General features: G+C 41.2%; 1 protein-coding gene across 2 annotated transcripts; it reads right to left on the bottom strand.

Annotated features, from left to right (window-relative positions):
- Positions 1 to 876: 876 nt before the first annotated feature.
- On the bottom strand, positions 877 to 13887 carry LOC109888604 (interleukin-6 receptor subunit beta). Of its 2 annotated transcripts, XM_020479764.2 has the most exons (16): positions 13594 to 13887; positions 12536 to 12659; positions 8792 to 8964; positions 8276 to 8353; positions 8031 to 8107; positions 7919 to 7946; positions 7608 to 7730; positions 7247 to 7326; positions 6895 to 7123; positions 6611 to 6775; positions 6382 to 6480; positions 6110 to 6271; positions 4271 to 4429; positions 3940 to 4009; positions 3713 to 3788; positions 877 to 3013 (listed from the first exon to the last, which is right to left on the bottom strand). In XM_020479764.2, the coding sequence occupies exons 1-16, from the start codon at positions 13655 to 13657 to the stop codon at positions 2699 to 2701; spliced, it is 2022 nt and encodes a 673-aa protein (XP_020335353.2). In that variant the 5' UTR covers positions 13658 to 13887; the 3' UTR covers positions 877 to 2698. The 2 variants fall into 2 exon arrangements, with proteins under 2 accessions (XP_020335353.2, XP_031678388.1); XM_031822528.1 differs by lacking the exon at positions 12536 to 12659 and having other exon boundaries at positions 878 to 3013; positions 13594 to 13886.
- Positions 13888 to 19896: the final 6009 nt, after the last annotated feature.

Here is a 19896-nt window from a genome sequence, read left to right as displayed (position 1 = left end):
AGAAAGACCAGAAAAATTGCCAAAGACTCCAGCCCACTGAGACATGGACTGTTCTCCATGCTCCTGTCCGGCAGGCTGTACCAGTGCATCAAAGCTCAGACCAACAGACACCCAAACGGCTTCTATCCCCTGGTCATAACACTAAATGATTATTGATTAGACTTATTACTGGCACTACACTGCTGTTCATTGACTATTGATTGCCATGACCATTAGTATCTATCTATTTATCCTGCTACTGGTCACTATTACTCCTGTTTACATGTATACAGTATATACCATAGGTATTTTACCATAAGTATTTATATATTCCTGCTACCAGTCACTTTTAAGCCCTGTTTACATGTATATCCATCCACCTATTACTCTTACACTGACACTCACCCACACGTAGACACACTCACCCACACACTCACACTTACATAGACACTCACCCACATACTCACGTAGACACACTCACCCACACACTCACACTTACATAGACACTCACCCACACACTCATGTAGACACACTTACATAGACACTCACCCACACACTCTCACTCACGTAGACACACTCACCCACACACTCACACTTACATAGACACTCGCCCACACACTCATGTAGACACACTTACATAGATACTCGCCCACACACTCATGTAGACACACTTACATAGACACTTACCCACACACTCACACTTACATAGACACTCGCCCACACACTCACGTAGACACATTCACCCACACACTCACACTTACGTAGACACTCTCACCACCACGCAGGCACCCACTCACCACTTATGCTGCTGCTATGCTGTTTACTATTGTTATTATTATTAATGCTGTTACCAGTCACTTTCTCCTAATGGCTGCCTACATATTTACATCTACCTCAATACTCCAGTATCCCTGCACACTGACCCTGTATATGGCTTCCTCTCTTCTTTCTCGTGGTTTTTATATATTTGATTATTACCTATCCTATCCTTTTTTGTATTGAATACTGCACTGTTGGGTAGGGCGTGCAAGTTGTGCGTTTCACTACTGTACATGTGACAAAATAAACTTGAACTTGATAGGCACTGTGTATGTGGACAGGTTGCTATCAAGCCTGAAAAAAATGAATTAACAGAATTTTATTACATTTTGTTCACCACACAACTATGTCCATCTGAACACATCCAGACAACCACAATCAAAACCCAGTAAACATTTATTTCAAAATCATTTCGGATCTTGTTGTGGTTCAAGTTTGCAATTTGTTAATACTATGGGTCCCTTTAGTGGCAATGAATATACCAGTAGTTCAAATATATTACGCGTTGTCATAACGTTAATGATTGTGATGCTTTTTGCTTTAACTTCTGTGAACATTGTGGTTAGATTCCATTATGATTCAATGTACCATGTTTATGGTTCACAATAGTAACCCAAATCTGACCAGAATCTGTCCCACAATAGATAGAGTGTATATACACACTATCATCTTGATCTGATGTGTGGTTAAATACACAGGTCTACAAGATTAAATATGCTACTTGGATGTTCTTTTAAAACACCTATTCATTCTGAGACACATGCCATTCTCTGAATTCAGAATTCACGCATTAAAGAAAATACAATTTTTTTTTTTTGAAGGTGAACACCGTCATCAGAAACATTTTATTTTCCATTTCCCAAGTAGGTTGAGATGAAACACTAACAACCATAAACATGAATGAGTCAGCAATATTGTCACCCTGGTAATGTACATACAGAGGTTGGTTTTAGGCCAGTGTTCTGTGTCTCACCACTTCCTGTCTAGCCTACTGAGTAAAAGTTCTAACACGGGAAGTTCACACTTCAGTTTCACTTGTTGTCTACTACCCCTGTATGATTTTTACTTACTCACTTTAGAAGGTTTACTTTTACTCACTATAGAAGGCCTTTAAATATAACATTATAATGATAAAAGTAATTATTATTCAGTACTATTCCAAGGCATTTCTACATTGTAGAAGACAACACAAATCAACACAGTCCTTATTGCTAACAAGGTACATCTATAACATAAAATAATATACAAAAAATACTTTTTCAAGCCGCTCACGTCAATGCAAACTATTTATATCTACAGTAATAATCTGTCAATGAATTAGCCTGGTCATTTGAACAGGCAAAGTGCTAAACGGCCCAGCCAGGCCACTGTCACAGGCCCTAGCAGTATTGGTAACACTTTACTTAAAGTCTGTAGATATAATTCTTTATAAGTTCTTATGAACATGTATGAACCTTTTATAATGTGTTATTATAAGGATTATTATAAACCTGGTCGTTCGAGCCCTGAATGCTGATTGGCTGAAAACCACAGGTATGACACAAAATTACTTGTTTACTGTTCTAATTATCTTAGTAACCAGTTTATAATAGCAATAAGGCACCTCAGGGGTTTGTGGTATATGGCCAATGTACCATGGCTAAGGGTGCTGTGTTATGCCTAAGAACAGCTCTTAGCCATGGTATTGGCCATATACCACATCCCCTCGGGCCTTATTGCGTAATTATATTATGTCATGTTTCTCAACTGACTCAAAATGGCTGATATTTACTCAGGATCAATAGGAAACTACAATACACCATGTTAAGGGGGTCTTGCATGCTTAAGTTATGACAAGTCTTATAATGCACCATAATGCATTTTAATTACAGTCTTTAAGTAAGTGCTACCGCAGTGATGTCTACAGTGGCGTCCCGACATCCTCGGTGGAGTCTGCCTTCATATCAAAGACCAGACCGTTCCTATACATCAGCATGGTGACTTCACAGTCAATCTCTCCTTGGCTTGGATCGGCGGTTTCTAAACTTAACACCTGGCCCTTAAAATCAGAGGTCAGTGGGTCACTGACTCCATCTGGTGTGCTGGAGTCTCCAAGGCTCTTCTCGTTCTCGTCTTCACACACCTCCAGGAGAGTGGCTTCCTCAGGGTTGGGATCTTGGCTGCTCTTGTCATGTAGCTGCAGCTCATGCACCTCTTCCTTAATCTCATACATGTCCTGTTGAGACCAAGTCATTCCAATTCAAGACCAAATCCTGACTTGAGATGCCCCAAGTTCACCAGAACTCTGGCTACACAGGTTCGAAGGGACTCGAACAGTCAGGCAAATGTCTCAATGATAACAGTATCAGTACATGCCTTGGACAAAGGTTCAAGTTAGTTACACTTTACAAGTATAACGCACCAGTTAGGCATTATTTAAAAGTAAGAAAGTTTACCTCATTCACATTCGTTTCTATACCAGCTGTTAAATACATTTTGGGGTGCAATATTGTTTGTTGAATGCATGGAAAGTTTGTGGCGACTGAGTGCAGAAGGCAGTTTCTCCTCAGATTGTGCTTTGTTTGCTCAGCAGGTGCTTTCCTCCCACCAATTCACATAGACATAAGCACCTCTATGGCTGTAGTCACTAACCCTACCTTTTATGGTTACAGTCTGACAGGGCTCGAGTCATTGCACTACTTTTTGCATCAATCGTGGCTATAGCATTACTCTATCATTTTAGATTTTATGTAAAAGAACAGAGCATGTCATGTGATAAGTGTCTACTTTAAATTCTGTTTTGTATCAATAATGTGATGCATATATTCTGACACTAGCACAGTCCAACCATTTTTATATTTATGGAAAATGTGGAGTTCTTCACAGAAAAGTAAGAACACAATCCTAAATATGTAAATTGTTAATTGGATCTTACCTGAGTACTCGCTCGATAGTTCTTGGACTCTGCGACCATAGGATGTGGTATTGGTGGGAAGATCTTGCTTTTATGTCTGAGAATTAGAATAAAGGTAAAGATGCTGTTTAGTATGATGTGTGAAATCTTGTTGATGTTTTTATAAAATGAACAATATTCTTCCTGGGTAGACCAGGTTTTCTTGCTAGTCCTGAAGATGTGTTGTAAAAATATATATATCAGCTCACCTCTTGATGATAAATAAGCATATTGTTATTAATATTGCAATTAAAACAATTTTGCCAGCTATCTTCCAGCCTTATTGGAGAAGATAAAGAAGATAATTGTATTATTTTATGTTGGTGAGTTGTTAGTGTTAAGCATCTTGAATCTGTATGAACACATAATTCAGGCAGCATCCACATGTCAATAATTTAATAGTAAAAATCGCGACTGAAATAAAATATAATCATAACATGAATGTATGTACTCTCTATTTCAAAATAGTTTGAATGTTTTGATTGTTCTCTGGTCTAGTATAGTGCCATTAAAAATCATTCCTATCTTCTTGATTCATACCAGTAATGGACTTGTGTTGAGGCTTTGTCAAGATATGGATAGATATATTTCGTCCTGAGCCTGCAGCTGTTGCTCCAGCAAGATAGATATTGTATTCGGACTCAGGTGTCAGGTTTTGAATAAGGTACTCTGTTTTTGATGCTGAAATGTTGTGACACTCTGATAAGAGACAGAAATGTGATATTAATATTTATAAGTCAAAAGTTTGGACACACCTACACATTCAAGGGTTTTTATTTTTTGACTATTTTCTACATTGTAGAATAATGGTGAAGACATCAACTATGAAATAACACATATGGAATCATGTAGTAACCAAAAGTGTTATACAAATCAAAATATATTTTATATTTGAGATTATTCAAAGGAGCCACCCTTTCCTTTGATGACAGCTTTGCACACTCTTGGCATTCTTTCAACCAGCTTCATGAGGTAGTCCACGCAAATGCATTTCAATTAACAGGTGTGCCTTGTTAAAAGTTAATTTGTGGAATTTCTTTCCTTCTTTATGCGTTTGAGACAATCAGTTGTGTTGTGACAAGGTAGTGTTGGTATACAGAAGATAGCCCTATTTAGTAAAAGACCAAATCCATATTATGGCAAGAACAGGTCAAATAAGAAAAGAGAAATGACAGTCCATCATTATTTTAAGATATGAAGGTGAGTCAATTAGGAAAAGTTTGAATGTTTCTTCAAGTGCAGTCGCAAAAACCAACATGCACTGTCTCTCATGAGGACCGTCACAGGAAAGGAAGACTCAGAGTTACCTCTGCTGCAGAGGATAAGTTCATTTGAGTTAACTGCACCTCAGATTGCAGCCCAAATAAATGTTTCACAGAGTTCAAGTAGCAGACACATCTCAACATCAACTGTTCAGAGGAGACTGTGTGAATCAGGCCTTCATGGTTGAATTGTTGCAAATAAACCACTTTTAAAGGACACCAATAAGAAGAAGAAGAGACTTGCTTGGGCCAAGGAACACGAGCCATAGACATTAGACCGGTGGAAATCTGTCCTTTGGTCTGATGAGTCCAAATTTGAGATTTTTGCTTCCAACCGTCATGTCTTTGTGAGACGCAGAGTAGGTGAACGGACCTCCGCATGTGTGGTTCCCACCGTGAAGCATGGAGGAGGTGTGATGGTGTGATGGTGTGGGGGTGCTTTGCTGGTGACACTGTCCGTGATGTATTTATAATTCAAGGCACACTTAACCAGCATGGCTCCCACAGCAGTCTGCAGCGATACGCCATCCCATCTGATTTACACTTAGTGGGACTATCATTTATTTTTCAACAGGACAATGACCCAACACACCTACAAGCTGTGTAAGAGCTGTTTGACAAAGAAGGAGAGTGATGGAGTTCTGCATCAGATGACCTGGCCTCCACAATCACCAAACCTCAACCCAATTGAGATGGTTTGGGATGAGTTGGACCGCAGAGTGAAGGAAAAGCAGTCAACAAGTGCTCAGCATATGTGGGAACTCCTACAAGAGTGTTGGAAAAGCATTCCAAGTGAAGCTGGTTGAGAGAATGCCAAGAGAGTGCAAAACTGTCAAGACACAGGGTGGCTAATTTGAAGAATCTAAAATACAACATATATTTTGAATTGTTTAACTTTTGTTTACTACATGATTCCATGTGTGTTATTTCATAGTTTTGATGTCTTTCACTATTATTCTACAATGTAGAAAATAGTAAAAAATAAAGAGAACCTTGAATGAGTAGATATGTCCAAACTTTTGACTGGTGCTGTAAATACTATTTTAATTCATTCATTACACAATTACACATGTTCACCACAGAGCATTAACTCATCTAGTTAGGAGGATAACTTTACTTTTTATTTCAATGTGGGCCCCATTATTTTGGCTTCTTGTGTAGCAGACTTCGTAGTGTGTAAGGAAGCCTTGCTGGTCTTGCACAGGAATAGGTTTCCAATGCAGCACTGCAGAGTTGGTTACTACATTAACAGTGAAATTCTCAGGTGCCTTACTAGCTGCTGAAAAAAGATATTCCTGTTAAATACTGTATACAGTATTTTGTAGTAAAGAACTACATCATCTAGCATTGCTGTGACAGTCTGATTTTTTTTATATGAACTTTGCTTACCACCCTCTTTTTTGTACATGAGACGCATTTCTGTTGTTTGTGGCTTTCCATCAGTTTGTTTGTGAACGAGGTAAAAGTAACGTACATAGTCGTCCATCTCTAAAAATCAAAACCAGACATTATCTTCAGTTCAAGAGAGATACTGTATATCTTGGTCTATCACAGTAAGACGAACACAGACATTTCTTATTCTTAAGAAATATATACTTTTCGTGAAGTTCCCCCTTACTTTGTCTGACAGATTTGATTGTTTCCTCCACTGTTCCATTCATCAATTTTGATATATTCACTTTGGCTGGTTGTGTTTCTCCGTCTGTTAGCTTGTACCATTCCAGACAGGAATTTTTAAGGCGAGGGGTATAATTGCGTGGGATGAGTTTGTCATCAGGCCAAGCTAATTGGAAATGAAATAACAAAATGTTGATTTAAGGAATGAACATCATTGTGTAGAAATAAATGAAGCAAAAGCACAAACGAACACACACACACACACAAACGCACACACATACTTACACTTCCTGGGATATGTAAGATGTTTTGCTGGGACAAGGATATGTGTCTGCGATGACTTTCCCACCTTATTAAAGGCAAAAATGTAACCACTGACAGCAGAGTAAGTCACATAAACACTAAACTCAGTGGTAGTGATATTGGTGTGGTTCTTTTGCTTTAGTTGGCAAGGCCAAATATGGAGAGAGAGGTTGTAATTCACCTGTCCCACAGAGACTGGATAAGGTGGTGTCTGGAAGACACGGGTACAAATTAAGTTATGCAGCTGTTTAAAACACAATTTGAGCCTAATCGTAATCAGCAGGTTCTAGAATGTTGTTTAATTTCCAACGCTGTGTAACATTCTGTAACTTACACCCCAAGTCAGATTGAGGAGTCGGGTACCATTGTTAAAATCCTCCACTGTCCACTTAACCTCTGTGGGATTTTGGATTTCTGCAACAAAATTACAGTTACAACCAGAAATGGTAAGCCAGGAAAATGTCTCTATCTTGGGGCAGAGTCAGTCAATTCAAAATTCAGACAATATAGAAGATTAAAATGAAATTCATGAATTGAAGAACTGAACATGATTTCCAATCATCATCTACTGCAGTAGGCCTATCTATATATGTAAGAACAGAATTGACTGATTTCAAATAGTATTGCACTTAAACCTGATGAGTTGGACTGTAGGCGGCTGCAGAGAGTGTTACAGTGAAATATCCATTGCTCACCAGTGGGAACGTGCAAGATTGGAGTCCAGTCGCTCCACAGGGGACGTTTGACATGCTTGGACTTTTGTCTGACCTGCAGTTGGTACATGTATTGGTTCTGGAGAATCTCCAGAGTGACCATGGCTGTACAGACAAACACAGGTTTACAGTCTCACTCTAGTGATAGTTTTGCACTGTTTCGAACACTCAGGCTGAATTTTATTCAGACCCAAACGAACATTACAATGTGTTGTCGCTCTACTGCATTTCGGATATGCCAGAAAGGGCTGCTTATTTCTCAAAAGAGCTTAGTGAAACTGAAAGTAGCTCACCTTGTTTGACTTCTGTTTCAGTTGTGTTCTAGACCAACAGAGAAAATGTAAAATTAATTAATGCAAAAATACTAATCATCAGAAAATAAGAAGGAAAAAGAAGAGATCTTACCCATATCCCGGAGGTTTTCTCTAATCTTCTGAACTTGACCTCTAATACAACATCTTCTGGCATGTGATTTTTCACTTCTGTGACAAAAGTGTCCTTTAAGAATTGTTTGCATTTTTTTACGACTACATTTTTATTTAACTCAGCCTCTTTTCTCTGGTGTTACTTGAAATGTAACACATCTCATCTGATATCTTATAAACTCTTGAATCTTGGAAAATGTTCACTTTGAGCATGGCCTTTATTACCTTCCTTGTTTACCCAGCTGAGGGTAAGATTACTTGAGGATCTTGACATAGACATATTTTGGGGCGCTTCATACTTAACTGCAGGGAAATAACAAAACGTTATACCTTAACAAGGATTACAATATGACTCTTGGGATTAAAATCATACCATGGTTATTCATGTGAAGTCCTTTGTGGATTCTTAATAATAATAGTACTTTTTATTTGGAAGATGCCTTTCAGGACACTCAATGACATCTTACATTAAAAGTAGGCCTACATAGAATCTAATGCAGTACATCAAATCATAAAATCAAGTCCATCAATCAATAGTGCAATTAAAAGGACCAGATGAAACAGGACAGATCATGTAGGGCTACTGGAAAGACATGGCGGGTAGGAAAGTCAATCAGGCACCCAAGGCTATCTGGAAGATGTGTTTTGAGTTTAATGTTTTGACTGTCTGCATTTTGTATTACTTATCCTGTATTTTACATAGAAACACAGAATCTTGTGAATAAAACAAGTTTTTTTTACCACTTTCATTCAGTCGAACAGAGATATTGAGTGACTGGCAGCTCCAGTTGCCCATATAAGCAACCACCCATAGATCCACGGGCACTTTTTCGAGCACTTTATCGTCATTCACAAAGATATAGCTCTGCTGATTTTTGCCCAATGATTTTTTATTTTCCGTAGAATTGGAGCGCCTGAAAACATTAAGGATGACAGCAACATTTGGTACACACACACTAAACAGATATCAAATCAATCAAATGTATTAATAAAGCCTTTTTTTACATCAGCCGATTTCACAAAGTGCTATACAGAAACCCAGCCTAAACCCCCAAACAGCAAGCAATGCAGATGTAGAAGCACGGTAGGTAGGAAAAACTCCCTAGAATGGCAGGAACCTAGGAAGAAACCAGGCTCTGAGGAGTGGCCAGTCATCTTCTGGCTGTGCTGGCTGGAGATTATAACAGTACATGGCCAAGATGTTCAAACATTCATAGATGACCAGCAGGGTCAAATAATAATATATGCATTTCAGAAACAGAAAAGGATGAATAGTTTATTGATTGGGGATATACTACAGTTTATTGTGCCTTGTGCTTGAGGATTAACTGTCTTCACACTGTCAGCCTTGCTTTATCTACCAGTCCACATAACGTGCACACACACTCACATTTCACAACACTTGTTGTCATAGCATAAAGTAACTAAGTCAGAGGTCTCTGACATACAGTGCATTCGGAAAGTATTCAGACCCCTAGACTTTTTCCACGTTGTTACGCTACAGCCTTATTCTAAAATGGATTAAATTGTTATATTTCATCAATCTATGCACAACACCCTATAATGACAAAGCAAAAACAGGTTTTTAGAAATGTATAAATAAAAAAACAAAAATATCACTACTTTGTTGGAGCACCTTTGGCAGCGATTACAGCATCAAATCTTCTTGGGTATGATGCTACAAGCTTGGCACAACTGTATTTAGGGAGTTTCTCCCATTCTTCACTGCAGATACTCTCAAGCTTTGTCAGGTTGGATGGAGAGTGTCGCTTCACAGCTACAGTGCCTTGCGAAAGTATTCGGCCCCCTTGAACTTTGCGACCTTTTGCCACATTTCAGGCTTCAAACATAAAGATATAAAACTGTATTTTTTTGTGAAGAATCAACAACAAGTGGGACACAATCATGAAGTGGAACGACATTTATTGGATATTTCAAACCTTTTTAACAAATCAAAAACTGAAAAATTGGGCGTGCAAAATTATTCAGCCCCCTTAAGTTAATACTTTGTAGCGCCACCTTTTGCTGCGATTACAGCTGTAAGTCGCTTGGGGTATGTCTCTATCAGTTTTGCACATCGAGAGACTGACATTTTTTCCCATTCCTCCTTGCAAAACAGCTCGAGCTCAGTGAGGTTGGATGGAGAGCATTTGTGAACAGCAGTTTTCAGTTCTTTCCACAGATTCTCGATTGGATTCAGGTCTGGACTTTGACTTGGCCATTCTAACACCTGGATATGTTTATTTTTGAACCATTCCATTGTAGATTTTGCTTTATGTTTTGGATCATTGTCTTGTTGGAAGACAAATATCCATCCCAGTCTCAGGCCTTTTGCAGACTCCATCAGGTTTTCTTCCAGAATGGTCCTGTATTTGGCTCCATCCATCTTCCCATCAATTTTAACCATCTTCCCTGTCCCTGCTGAAGAAAAGCAGGCCCAAACCATGATGCTGCCACCACCATGTTTGACAGTGGGGATGGGGTTCAGGGTGATGAGCTGTGTTGCTTTTACGCCAAACATAACGTTTTGCATTGTTGCCAAAAAGTTCAATTTCGGTTTCATCTGACCAGAGCACCTTCTTCCACATGTTTGGTGTGTCTCCCAGGTGGCTTGTGGAAAACTTTAAACAACACTTTTTATGGATATCTTTAAGAAATGGCTTTCTTGCCACTCTTCCATAAAGGCCAGATTTGTGCAATATACGACAATATACGACTGATCTCCCACCTCAGCTGTAGATCTCTGCAGTTCATCCAGAGTGATCATGGGCCTCTTGGCTGCATCTCTGATCAGTCTTCTCCTTGTATGAGCTGAAAGTTTAGAGGGACGGCCAGGTCTTGGTAGATTTACAGTGGTCTGATACTCCTTCCATTTCAATATTATCGCTTGCACAGTGCTCCTTGGGATGTTTAAAGCTTGGGAAATCTTTTTGTATCCAAATCCGGCTTTAAACTTCTTCACAACAGTATCTCGGACCTGCCTGGTGTGTTCCTTGTTCTTCATGATGCTCTCTGCGCTTTTAACGGACCTCTGAGACTATCACAGTGCAGGTGCATTTATACGGAGACTTGATTACACACAGGTGGATTGTATTTATCATCATTAGTCATTTAGGTCAACATTGGATCATTCAGAGATCCTCACTGAACTTCTGGAGAGAGTTTGCTGCACTGAAAGTAAAAGGGCTGAATAATTTTGCACGCCCAATTTTTCAGTTTTTGATTTGTTAAAAAAGTTTGAAATATCCAATAAATGTCGTTCCACTTCATGATTGTGTCCCACTTGTTGTTGATTCTTCACAAAAAAATATAGTTTTATATCTTTATGTTTGAAGCCTGAAATGTGGCAAAAGGTCGCAAAGTTCAAGGGGGCCGAATACCTTCGCAAGGCACTGTATGTTCAGATATCTCCAGAGATGTTCAAGTCCGGGCTCTGGCTGGGCCACTCAAGGACATTCAAAGACTTGTCCCAAAGCCACTCCTACGTTGTCTTAGCTGTATGCTTAGGGTTGTTGTCCTGTTGGAAGGTGAACCTTCACCCCAGTCTGAGGTCCTCCAGACTTGACACTTTGCATTCAGGTCAAAGAGTTCATTCTTGGTTTCATCAGACCAGAACATCTTGTTTCTCATGGTCTGAGAGTCCTTTAGGTGCCTTTTGGCAAACTCCAAGTAAGCAGTCATGTGCCTTTTACTGAGAAATGGCTTCAGCCTGGCCACTCTACCATAAAGGCCTGATTAGTAGAGTGCTGCAGAGTTGTTCTTCTGGAAGGTTCCCATCTCCACAGAGGAACTCTGGAGCTCTGTTCGATTGACCATTGGGTTCTTGGTCAACTCCCTGACTAAGACTCTTCTCCCCAAATGTCCAGTTTGGCCGGGCGGCCAGCTCTAGGAAGAGTCTTGGTGGCTCCAAACTTCTCCCATTTAAGAATGATGGAGGCCACAAAATCCTGTATGGAGAATTCCTTCGACCTCATGGCTTGGTGTTTGCTCTGACATGCACTATCAACTGTGGGACCTTTATATAGACAGGTGTATGCCTTCCCAAATCATGTCTAATCAATTGAATTTACCATAGGTGGACTCCAAGTTGTAGAAACATCTCAAGGATGATCAATGAAAACAGGATGCACCTGAGCTCAATTTCGAGTCTCATAGCAAAGGGTCTGAATACTTATGTAAATAAGGTTTCTATTTTCAATTTTTTATAAATTTGCTAACATAAAAAATAATAATAATGTTTTCACTTTGTCATCATAGGGTATTGTGTGTAGATTGGTGTGGACAAACATGATTTAATACATTTTCGAATAAGGCTGTAACGTAACAAAATGTGGAAAAAGTCAAGGGGTCTGAATATTTCCAAATGCACTGTAATAGCAAACTGGATCCTGCCAGGTTCATGGAGGCATACTAATAACACGCTGAGTTTGAGGTCTCTGTCTGTGTGACTTATGGAAAGTGCACAAACATGCATAGCTAACTTACTTGTAAAAAAGCTCATAGGTGGCATTTTGCATAGACCCAGACTTCGTCCATTCACATGTATAGGTGGTAGCTTTTTCAGTTTTCTTGTAGCATTGAGGACTAAAAAGATATTTACTAGTTGTCCCTTTATTAAGAAATGTAAAAAGAGTGTTTAAATGAAGAGAGAAATTATGAGTTGCTGTCCTTTTCAGTAGTATGTCTTCAACTTATTTGCTCTCACCAAAGAGGGTCGAGTTAAACTGAATATCCCCTCCGTAATTATTGGGACAGTCAAGCATGTTTTGTAATTTTGGGGTCTGTATTTCAGCACTTTGTATTTTAAATTATACAATGACTGAGGTTAAAGTGCAGATTGTCAGCTTTACTTTGAGGGTATTTTGATTGATATTGTGTGAACCGTTTAGAAATTACAGAACTTTTTGGACATAGACCCCCAATAGAAATTAATGGTAAAAAATAATCTGAAACACAACCAAAACAAACAGCAAATGCATCCAACAGGTTTGTAGCGTCAGACTGTGTACAAAAAGTTCTGTAATTTCTTAACGGTTCACACAATATGGATGAAAATACCCTCAAATTAAAGCTGGCTGACTGCACTTTAACCTCAGTCATTGTTTGATTTCAAATCCAAACTTTTGAAGTAAAGACCCAAAAGAAGAAAAAATGCTTCACTGTCCCAATATTTATGGAGGGCACTGTATATTATGAGTGGAATATGCTATTAATCATTATATCACATTAGATGTTACTTTGCATAAGCATCCCCAAATGAGTATTTCAAAAATGAGATAGAAATATAATTGTAACTATCAGTGTGAAATAAATTCTACACATATTTCATCTGTAGTTCTGTACAGATCATTTACAGTAGCAGCGCTGTCACAAGCTAACCAAAAGCTTCCGCATTGTCACACCTTGATCACAGTAAATGCATTTTAGCGTTCTCTTATGGTTTTGGCAGTATGACAAGGGTATCACTACAGAGATAAGCTGAAAATAACTGATGCTGAGCCAAGAGCCACTGAAAGCCGCTGAGTAGAGAGAAATAATAGTACCTTGAGCTATTACCATAGCAAGAACCAGAAACCCTGGCAGGAACCAGTGTTCCTTTGCCTCCATCACCTCAACAACCCCCTGAGGGAGTTAGTGTGTAAAGTGTCCAAACAGGTGGTTATCCAGGGTTGATCCGTCTGCGTATAGCCAAGGAGACGTGAGTTTGCTTGACTGTTAACACTGTTCCATGCAGATGTCCTCAAACCTGTTTCAGTTACTCTTCTTGTAAATGAAACTGTGGGGAGAGAAATGTCAGCATACTCTTGTTTTTTGTCAGGTAGAAAGGCAGAGCAAGCAGCCTCTCAACCATAAACCACTGTGTTGGGGGAGGGGACTGTTCTGACTGTTGGGGGATTAAGGTGCCACATTGGCTTATCGTTACAGAGAGGATGTTGGCCACTGCGATCTCCTGGGGTGACCGAAAATAACATACCTTCCCACACAGTAGCATCATCTATTTTCACACTGCTTCTGAAACAACCAGCTCAGGCTTTGATGGACACTTTCATATCAAAAGCATCACTCATCACAGAGGTTAAGAAGCATTTCTTTACAATGGTTTGCTCAACCAATCTGAATGAAGCCACTTTGGGAGGTCCTTCTGGGAATCAGCTGAAGGTGAGGTCAATTTTGAGGCTAAAGATTGAAACTTATCCTCTCTTATATCCTCAAATTGGATTCCCATTTTCAGTTTCCCTGAAATGAATGCATTTCTTTACCATTGCCTTATTCACGTCATACCTAAAAAATGTACCTATTAAATGTGTGTTATATTTCCATATGCAAATTGCCCTTAAAGAGGAACTCCACTCCAGGTCTATCGTAAGCTATGGTGCTCCTCACCAGAAGTATTATTTATTTTGTGCATTTTATTTGCTGTACAATGCTTTAGCCAACACAATAAAAAATGACAATTCACACAAATGTATGTTACAGAGATTCATTCCCATCCTTCTACTTATTCGGAGCTAGCGGGGTTGATTCTTGAATGGATGTAAAGCCAGTGTAATGTGATTGTTGGATGTTGCTGTGTCTTTGATACACTATGGTTCTCTAAACTTTGAGAACCATGGCTTGTAAATGTGTTAGAGTACATTGTTTGTATGTTATTTCAAGTTGTCTATATTGACGTCAATTACATTTCAAGTAATGACGTTATTTCAACTAGAGTTCAACCTGTCTGACATTACGGTATTTCAGCCTGTTAGTAAGGACATTTACTAAAGTTTGTGAAATATGCTGAATTTATTTATGTAAAAGTTCTTTAAAACTTCTTAGGGATTGGTGTCCCGTCAACGGGACAGTTGTAAATCATGCAGCGCCTTATCACGATCACAGATTTTAGAGAAACAACAAATGTTGGTACATATAAGTGTCTTATATCGGCTGAAAGCTTAAATTCTTGTTAATGTAACTGCACTGTCCAGTTTACAGTAGCTATTACTGCCGAAAAATGCCATGCTACTGTTTGAGGAGAGCTCCTAACAACAACACTTTTTTCACCACGATAGGTTTGATCAATTCACCTCTGAAGATGAAATGTGAACTTACATTATTAAATATGACTCTGATTTATCATCCAAAGGGTCCCAGTGTCGTTTTGTTAGATAAAATCATTTTTCATATCCTAAAAAAGGTCCATATAGCATGCACAATCTATTTTGTATTTCCACTCGTTCAATTTGCATAGAAAGGAATCTGTGAAAATCCAACCCTAAACGTTGTTTCAACCAGTCAAATCACATTCATATGTATTCGTAACCAGACTTCACTATGTCATTAGGGGTGTAGTATATTTTATAGGACACCAAATTTGGTCAGAGAGCAACGCCTTCATGGCACGCCGATGCCACAGGCGTTCTTCACTTGATCGACTCTAACTTTGTCAAATAAGCACCAATCGGGGTCAAACAAAGCTAGCTAGATAGCCAATGAGCTAGGCTTTACGGGAGTATCTGTACCCTGTATCGGAAACCCTGTATCTGTCGCATAATGTAGCTGCTAACCTTGTGTGACAGCATGCCTTTTCCTTTTGGACAAATATTACAAGAATAACGAGAGTTATGAAGTTATGAAAACTGGTTGTTTTGCAAATGTTGAACTTATAATATGACTACTAATACTGGAAAAGCTAAATCAAAGTCCAAGTATACAGATTTGACGATATTCTTGCAGAAAAATTTGATACGGATGCAAATGTCTCCTTGCCCAAATGTACCTGGGTGACTTCACACTAAATGTCATGTAGTTTGCTTATACTTCAAGTGTCACGTTCTGACCTTTATTTCCTTTGTTTTGTCATTATTTAGTATGGTCAGGGTGTGAGCTGGGGTGGGCAGTCTATGTTTGTTTTTCTATGATTTGGGTATTTCTATGTTTCGGCCTAGTATGGTTCTCAATCAGAGGCAGGTGTCATTAGTTGTCTCTGATTGAGAATCATACTTAGGTAGCCTGGGTTTCACTGTGTGTTTGTGGGTGATTGTTCCTGTCTCTGTGTTTGCACCAGATAGGGCTGTTTTAGGTTTTCACGTTTCTTGTTTTTGTCAGTCTGTTCATGAATAATTTTCTTCATTAAAGAACCATGAATAGAAACCACGCTGCATTTTGGTCTGCCTCTCCTTGAAGTCAAGAAAACCGTTACAGAATCACCCACCACAACAGGACCAAGCGGCGTGGTAACAGGCAGCGGCAGCAGGAGCAGCGCGAGGAGTACTGGACATGGGAGGATGAGTTGGATGGTAAAGGACCCTGGGCACAGCCTGGAGAATATCGCCGCCCCAAAGAAGGTGGAGAGGCGCTGGTATGAGGAGGCAGCAAGGCGGCGTGGATGGAAGCCCGAGGGTCAGCCCCAAAAATGTATTGGGGGGGGCACACAGGAAGTGTGGCGAAGCCAGGTAGGAGACCTGCGCCAACTTCCTGTGCTTACCGGGGGGCTGGAGAGACCGGGCAGGCACCGTGTTATGCTGTGAAGCGCACGGTGTCCCCAGTGCGGGTGCATAGCCCGGTGCGGTACATTCCAGCTCCGCTTATTGGCCGGGCTAGAGTAGGCATCGAGCCAAGTGCCATGAAGCCGGCTCTACGCATCTGGTCTCCAGTGCATCTCCTTGGGCCGGCTTACATGGCACCAGCCTTGCGCATGGTGTCCCCGGTACGCCTGCATAGCCCAGTGCGGGCTATTCCACCTCGCCGCACTGGCAGGGCGACCGGGAGCATGCAACCAGGTAGGGTTGGGCAAGCTCGGTGCTCAAGAGCTCCAGTGCGCCTGCACGGTCCGGTCTATCCGTCACCACCTCCACGCACCAGCCCTCCGGTGGCAGCCCCCCGCACCAGGCTGTCTCTCCGGTTCATCCTTACAGGTGCTCCCGCCTGTCCAGCGTTGCCGGAGCCTTCCTCCTCTCCAGCGCTGTCGGAGTCTCCCGCCTCTCCAGCGCTGCCAGAGCCTTCCTCCTCTCCAGCGCAGCCAGAGTCTCCCGCCTGTTCGGCGCTGCCAGAGCTCCCGCCCCTCATTCCAGAGGCGCCAGAGCCCCTCATTCCAGAGGCGCCAGAGCTCCTCAGTCCAGCGCTGCCAGAGACTTCCTCTCCAGCGTTGCCGGAGCTTCCCGTCTGCCCAGCGCCGCCTGAGCCACCCGTCTGCCCAGCGCCGCCTGAGCCACCCGTCTGCCCAGCGCCACCAGTGCCGCCAGTCAGCCAGGGGCCGCCAGTGCCGCCAGTCAGCCAGGGGCCGCCAGTCAGCCAGGGGCCGCCAGTCAGCCAGGGGCCGCCAGTGCCGCCAGTCAGCCAGAGCCCCCCAGCCCAGAGGCGCCAGAGCCCCCCAGCCCAGAGGCGCCAGAGCCCCCCAGCCCAGAGGCGCCAGAGGTCCCCAGCCCAGAGGCGCCAGAGCTTCCGCCTCTCTGTCCCGAGCTGCCCCTCAGTCCAGTGGGGTCATTTAGTTGGCTCACCGTGGTTAGGAGGACAAGAAGGCAAACTAAGACGATGGTGAAGTGGGGCCCGCGTCCTGTGCCAGAGCCGTGACCGTGGACAGACGCCCACCCAGACCTCCCCTATAGGTTAAGGTTTTGCGGCCTGAGTCCGCACCTTTGGGGGGGGGGGTACTGTCACGTTCTGACCCTTATTTCCTTTGTTTTGTCATTATTTAGTATGGTCAGGGCGTGAGTTGAGGTGGGCAGTCTGTTTGTTTTTCTATGATTTGGGTATTTCTATGTTTCAGCCTAGTATGGTTCTCAATCAGAGGCAGGTGTCATTAGTTGTCTCTGATTGAGAATCATACTTAAGTAGCCTGGGTTTCACTGTGTGTTTGTGGGTGATTGTTCCTGTCTCTGTGTTTGCACCAGATAGGGCTGTTTTAGGTTTTCACGTTTCTTGTTTTTGTTAGTCTGTTCATGTATAGTTTTCTTCATTAAAGAACCATGAATAGAAACCACGCTGCATTTTGGTCCGCCTCTCCTTCAAGTCAAGAAAACCGTTATATCAAGTTATCCATCTGAAATGTTGCACTTACACTGCTGCCATCTTGTGGACACCATCGGAATTAGAACCAGAGTGATGGCTAGAACTGGGACCATTCGAAGATGGTGATCCCAAATTAAGCAGTATACAGCAAGTGCTCTGTGATGTAGACTTAGTTCTCCTCACTGAGGAGAGGCAAACCTGCCTACGAAGAGGGTGGACTTGGTCTTGTTATATCTGATGTTATCCTAAAAAGGTGTACTACTTCATGAGAACTTCCGCACCTCAGCGAGGCCATACTACTGTACATGCGGCAGCTTCAGTTCCCTTCTCGTTCACCTCCACAACTACCTTGTGGATCACAGTGGACAGAGAGTGATTTTTGTCTCCATTCATCCCAGACAGGTCTGCCTTGTCCCGGTCAAACACGTCTGTCATGCACAGTTGAGTCAGATGCTTCCTCAGTTGGTAGTCCTCCTCAACTTTAAACTTAAGAAGTTTGACGATGACCTTGGTGTCGGCCATATTTCTCCTGTCCGTCCACTGATTTGATTTTCTCTGGCGTCAGCTCTCTTTCCAGATTTGACACAAAGATGGAAGAGACCACTTAGAATAGAACAGGTTTAATTGCTGTAACTGCTACAATTATATTGACACACTTCATTTAAACTTCAGTTAAACTCTATAGCAGTCCCTCCAGGCTTCTGTGATTCTGCAACCGCATAAGTCAATGGAAAATCAACCAATCAGAGAGTATCATGCGAGAGCTTGCAATTTTGACCAATCCCCACACTTTTAGTGCATAAAAGAAAGGGTCCAATCAAAAGCAGGTTCGTAATGTTGACCAATTACTGCAAAAAATGGCCCAATCCAACCACGTGTCAACAAAGTTGATGGCTGACAGGCAGTACAATGAACAGAAATCAATCTCATTTGCCAACAAAAATAACAGCTAAAGACCGTGCGAAACAATTTCCAATCAGCAGTCAATGTCAGAACAGTTCCCATACAGCGGCAGATCACCATGACTGAATAGGTAGCAGGGAAGACTGTAGCAAGCGCTGAAAGAATCAAGGTGTGTGGCATTTTACTCAAACTTTTACTCCGCTAACCTTGGCTTTAGTAGGGTGGTCGGCACTCTTCTCTCCCCAGTCTGTCTATGGAGAACGCTGCTCAAAGCACTGAGTGCAATTGGTCAGCATTGCCGTTTTAAGCTCTGTAAAACTTAATACGTATCACAAAAGCACACTCTTTCTGGATATTTCTGAAATTGTAATAGTGTTTTAAATGTACATATCAACCACAATATTCTATTTTTACGTTTTCAGTATATCACAATCGCAAGTATTTTGAAGTCAATTTATTCTAAATAAATATCTATCCTCAAATTGAATGCGATTGATCAGCTTTGAATCTATTTGTTTTTTTTTGAGAGTGTGAGTGGGAATGGGAGGTGGATCTCGTGTTGATAGCAAGCCCCAAGCCCGATGGAGAGGTGTGAGTGGTTTATGACAGAGCTGTTTGTTCATGAAAATAACAATATTGAGCACTTTAGATGTTTCTAATTGTTTTTGTATCATGTATTCTGCTTAAAATCGTCCTAAAAATCAGCACGGCAATGACAGAGATGGTTGCCTCACTTCAAGTTATTAATAAATTATGCAGTATTTAGTTTATGAATTATTTCTTACATTGTTACCCCAGGAAATCTTGAGTCTTATTACATACAGCCTGGGAAGAACTATTGGATATAAGAGCAATGTCAACATACCAACATTATGACCAAGAATACAACTTTCCCGAAGTGGACTCTCTGTGTGGACCACCACCCCCGTACAATGGAGCTAATTCCAGTAGGC

Source organism: Oncorhynchus kisutch, linkage group LG4 (genome assembly GCF_002021735.2).
Source record: "Oncorhynchus kisutch isolate 150728-3 linkage group LG4, Okis_V2, whole genome shotgun sequence".
NCBI classification, from domain to species: domain Eukaryota; kingdom Metazoa; phylum Chordata; class Actinopteri; order Salmoniformes; family Salmonidae; genus Oncorhynchus; species Oncorhynchus kisutch.
The sequence above is the reverse complement of the archived record's forward strand: the minus strand, read 5'-3'. Positions and strand labels throughout refer to the sequence as shown.

What these genes read in the sequence shown, in the direction of transcription:
- LOC109888604 (XM_020479764.2), bottom strand. Translation starts at nt 13,657, where the DNA reads ATGGAGGCAAAGGAACACTGGTTCCTGCCAGGGTTTCTGGTTCTTGCT. An exon ending in AATCTTGCACGTTCCCACTG is followed by an intron (nt 7,327 to 7,607) that starts GTGAGCAATGGA and finishes ATTTTGTTGCAG; the next exon opens with AAATCCAAAATCCCACAGAG. An exon ending in CATGTACAAAAAAGAGGGTG is followed by an intron (nt 6,272 to 6,381) that starts GTAAGCAAAGTT and finishes ATCTTTTTTCAG; the next exon opens with CAGCTAGTAAGGCACCTGAG.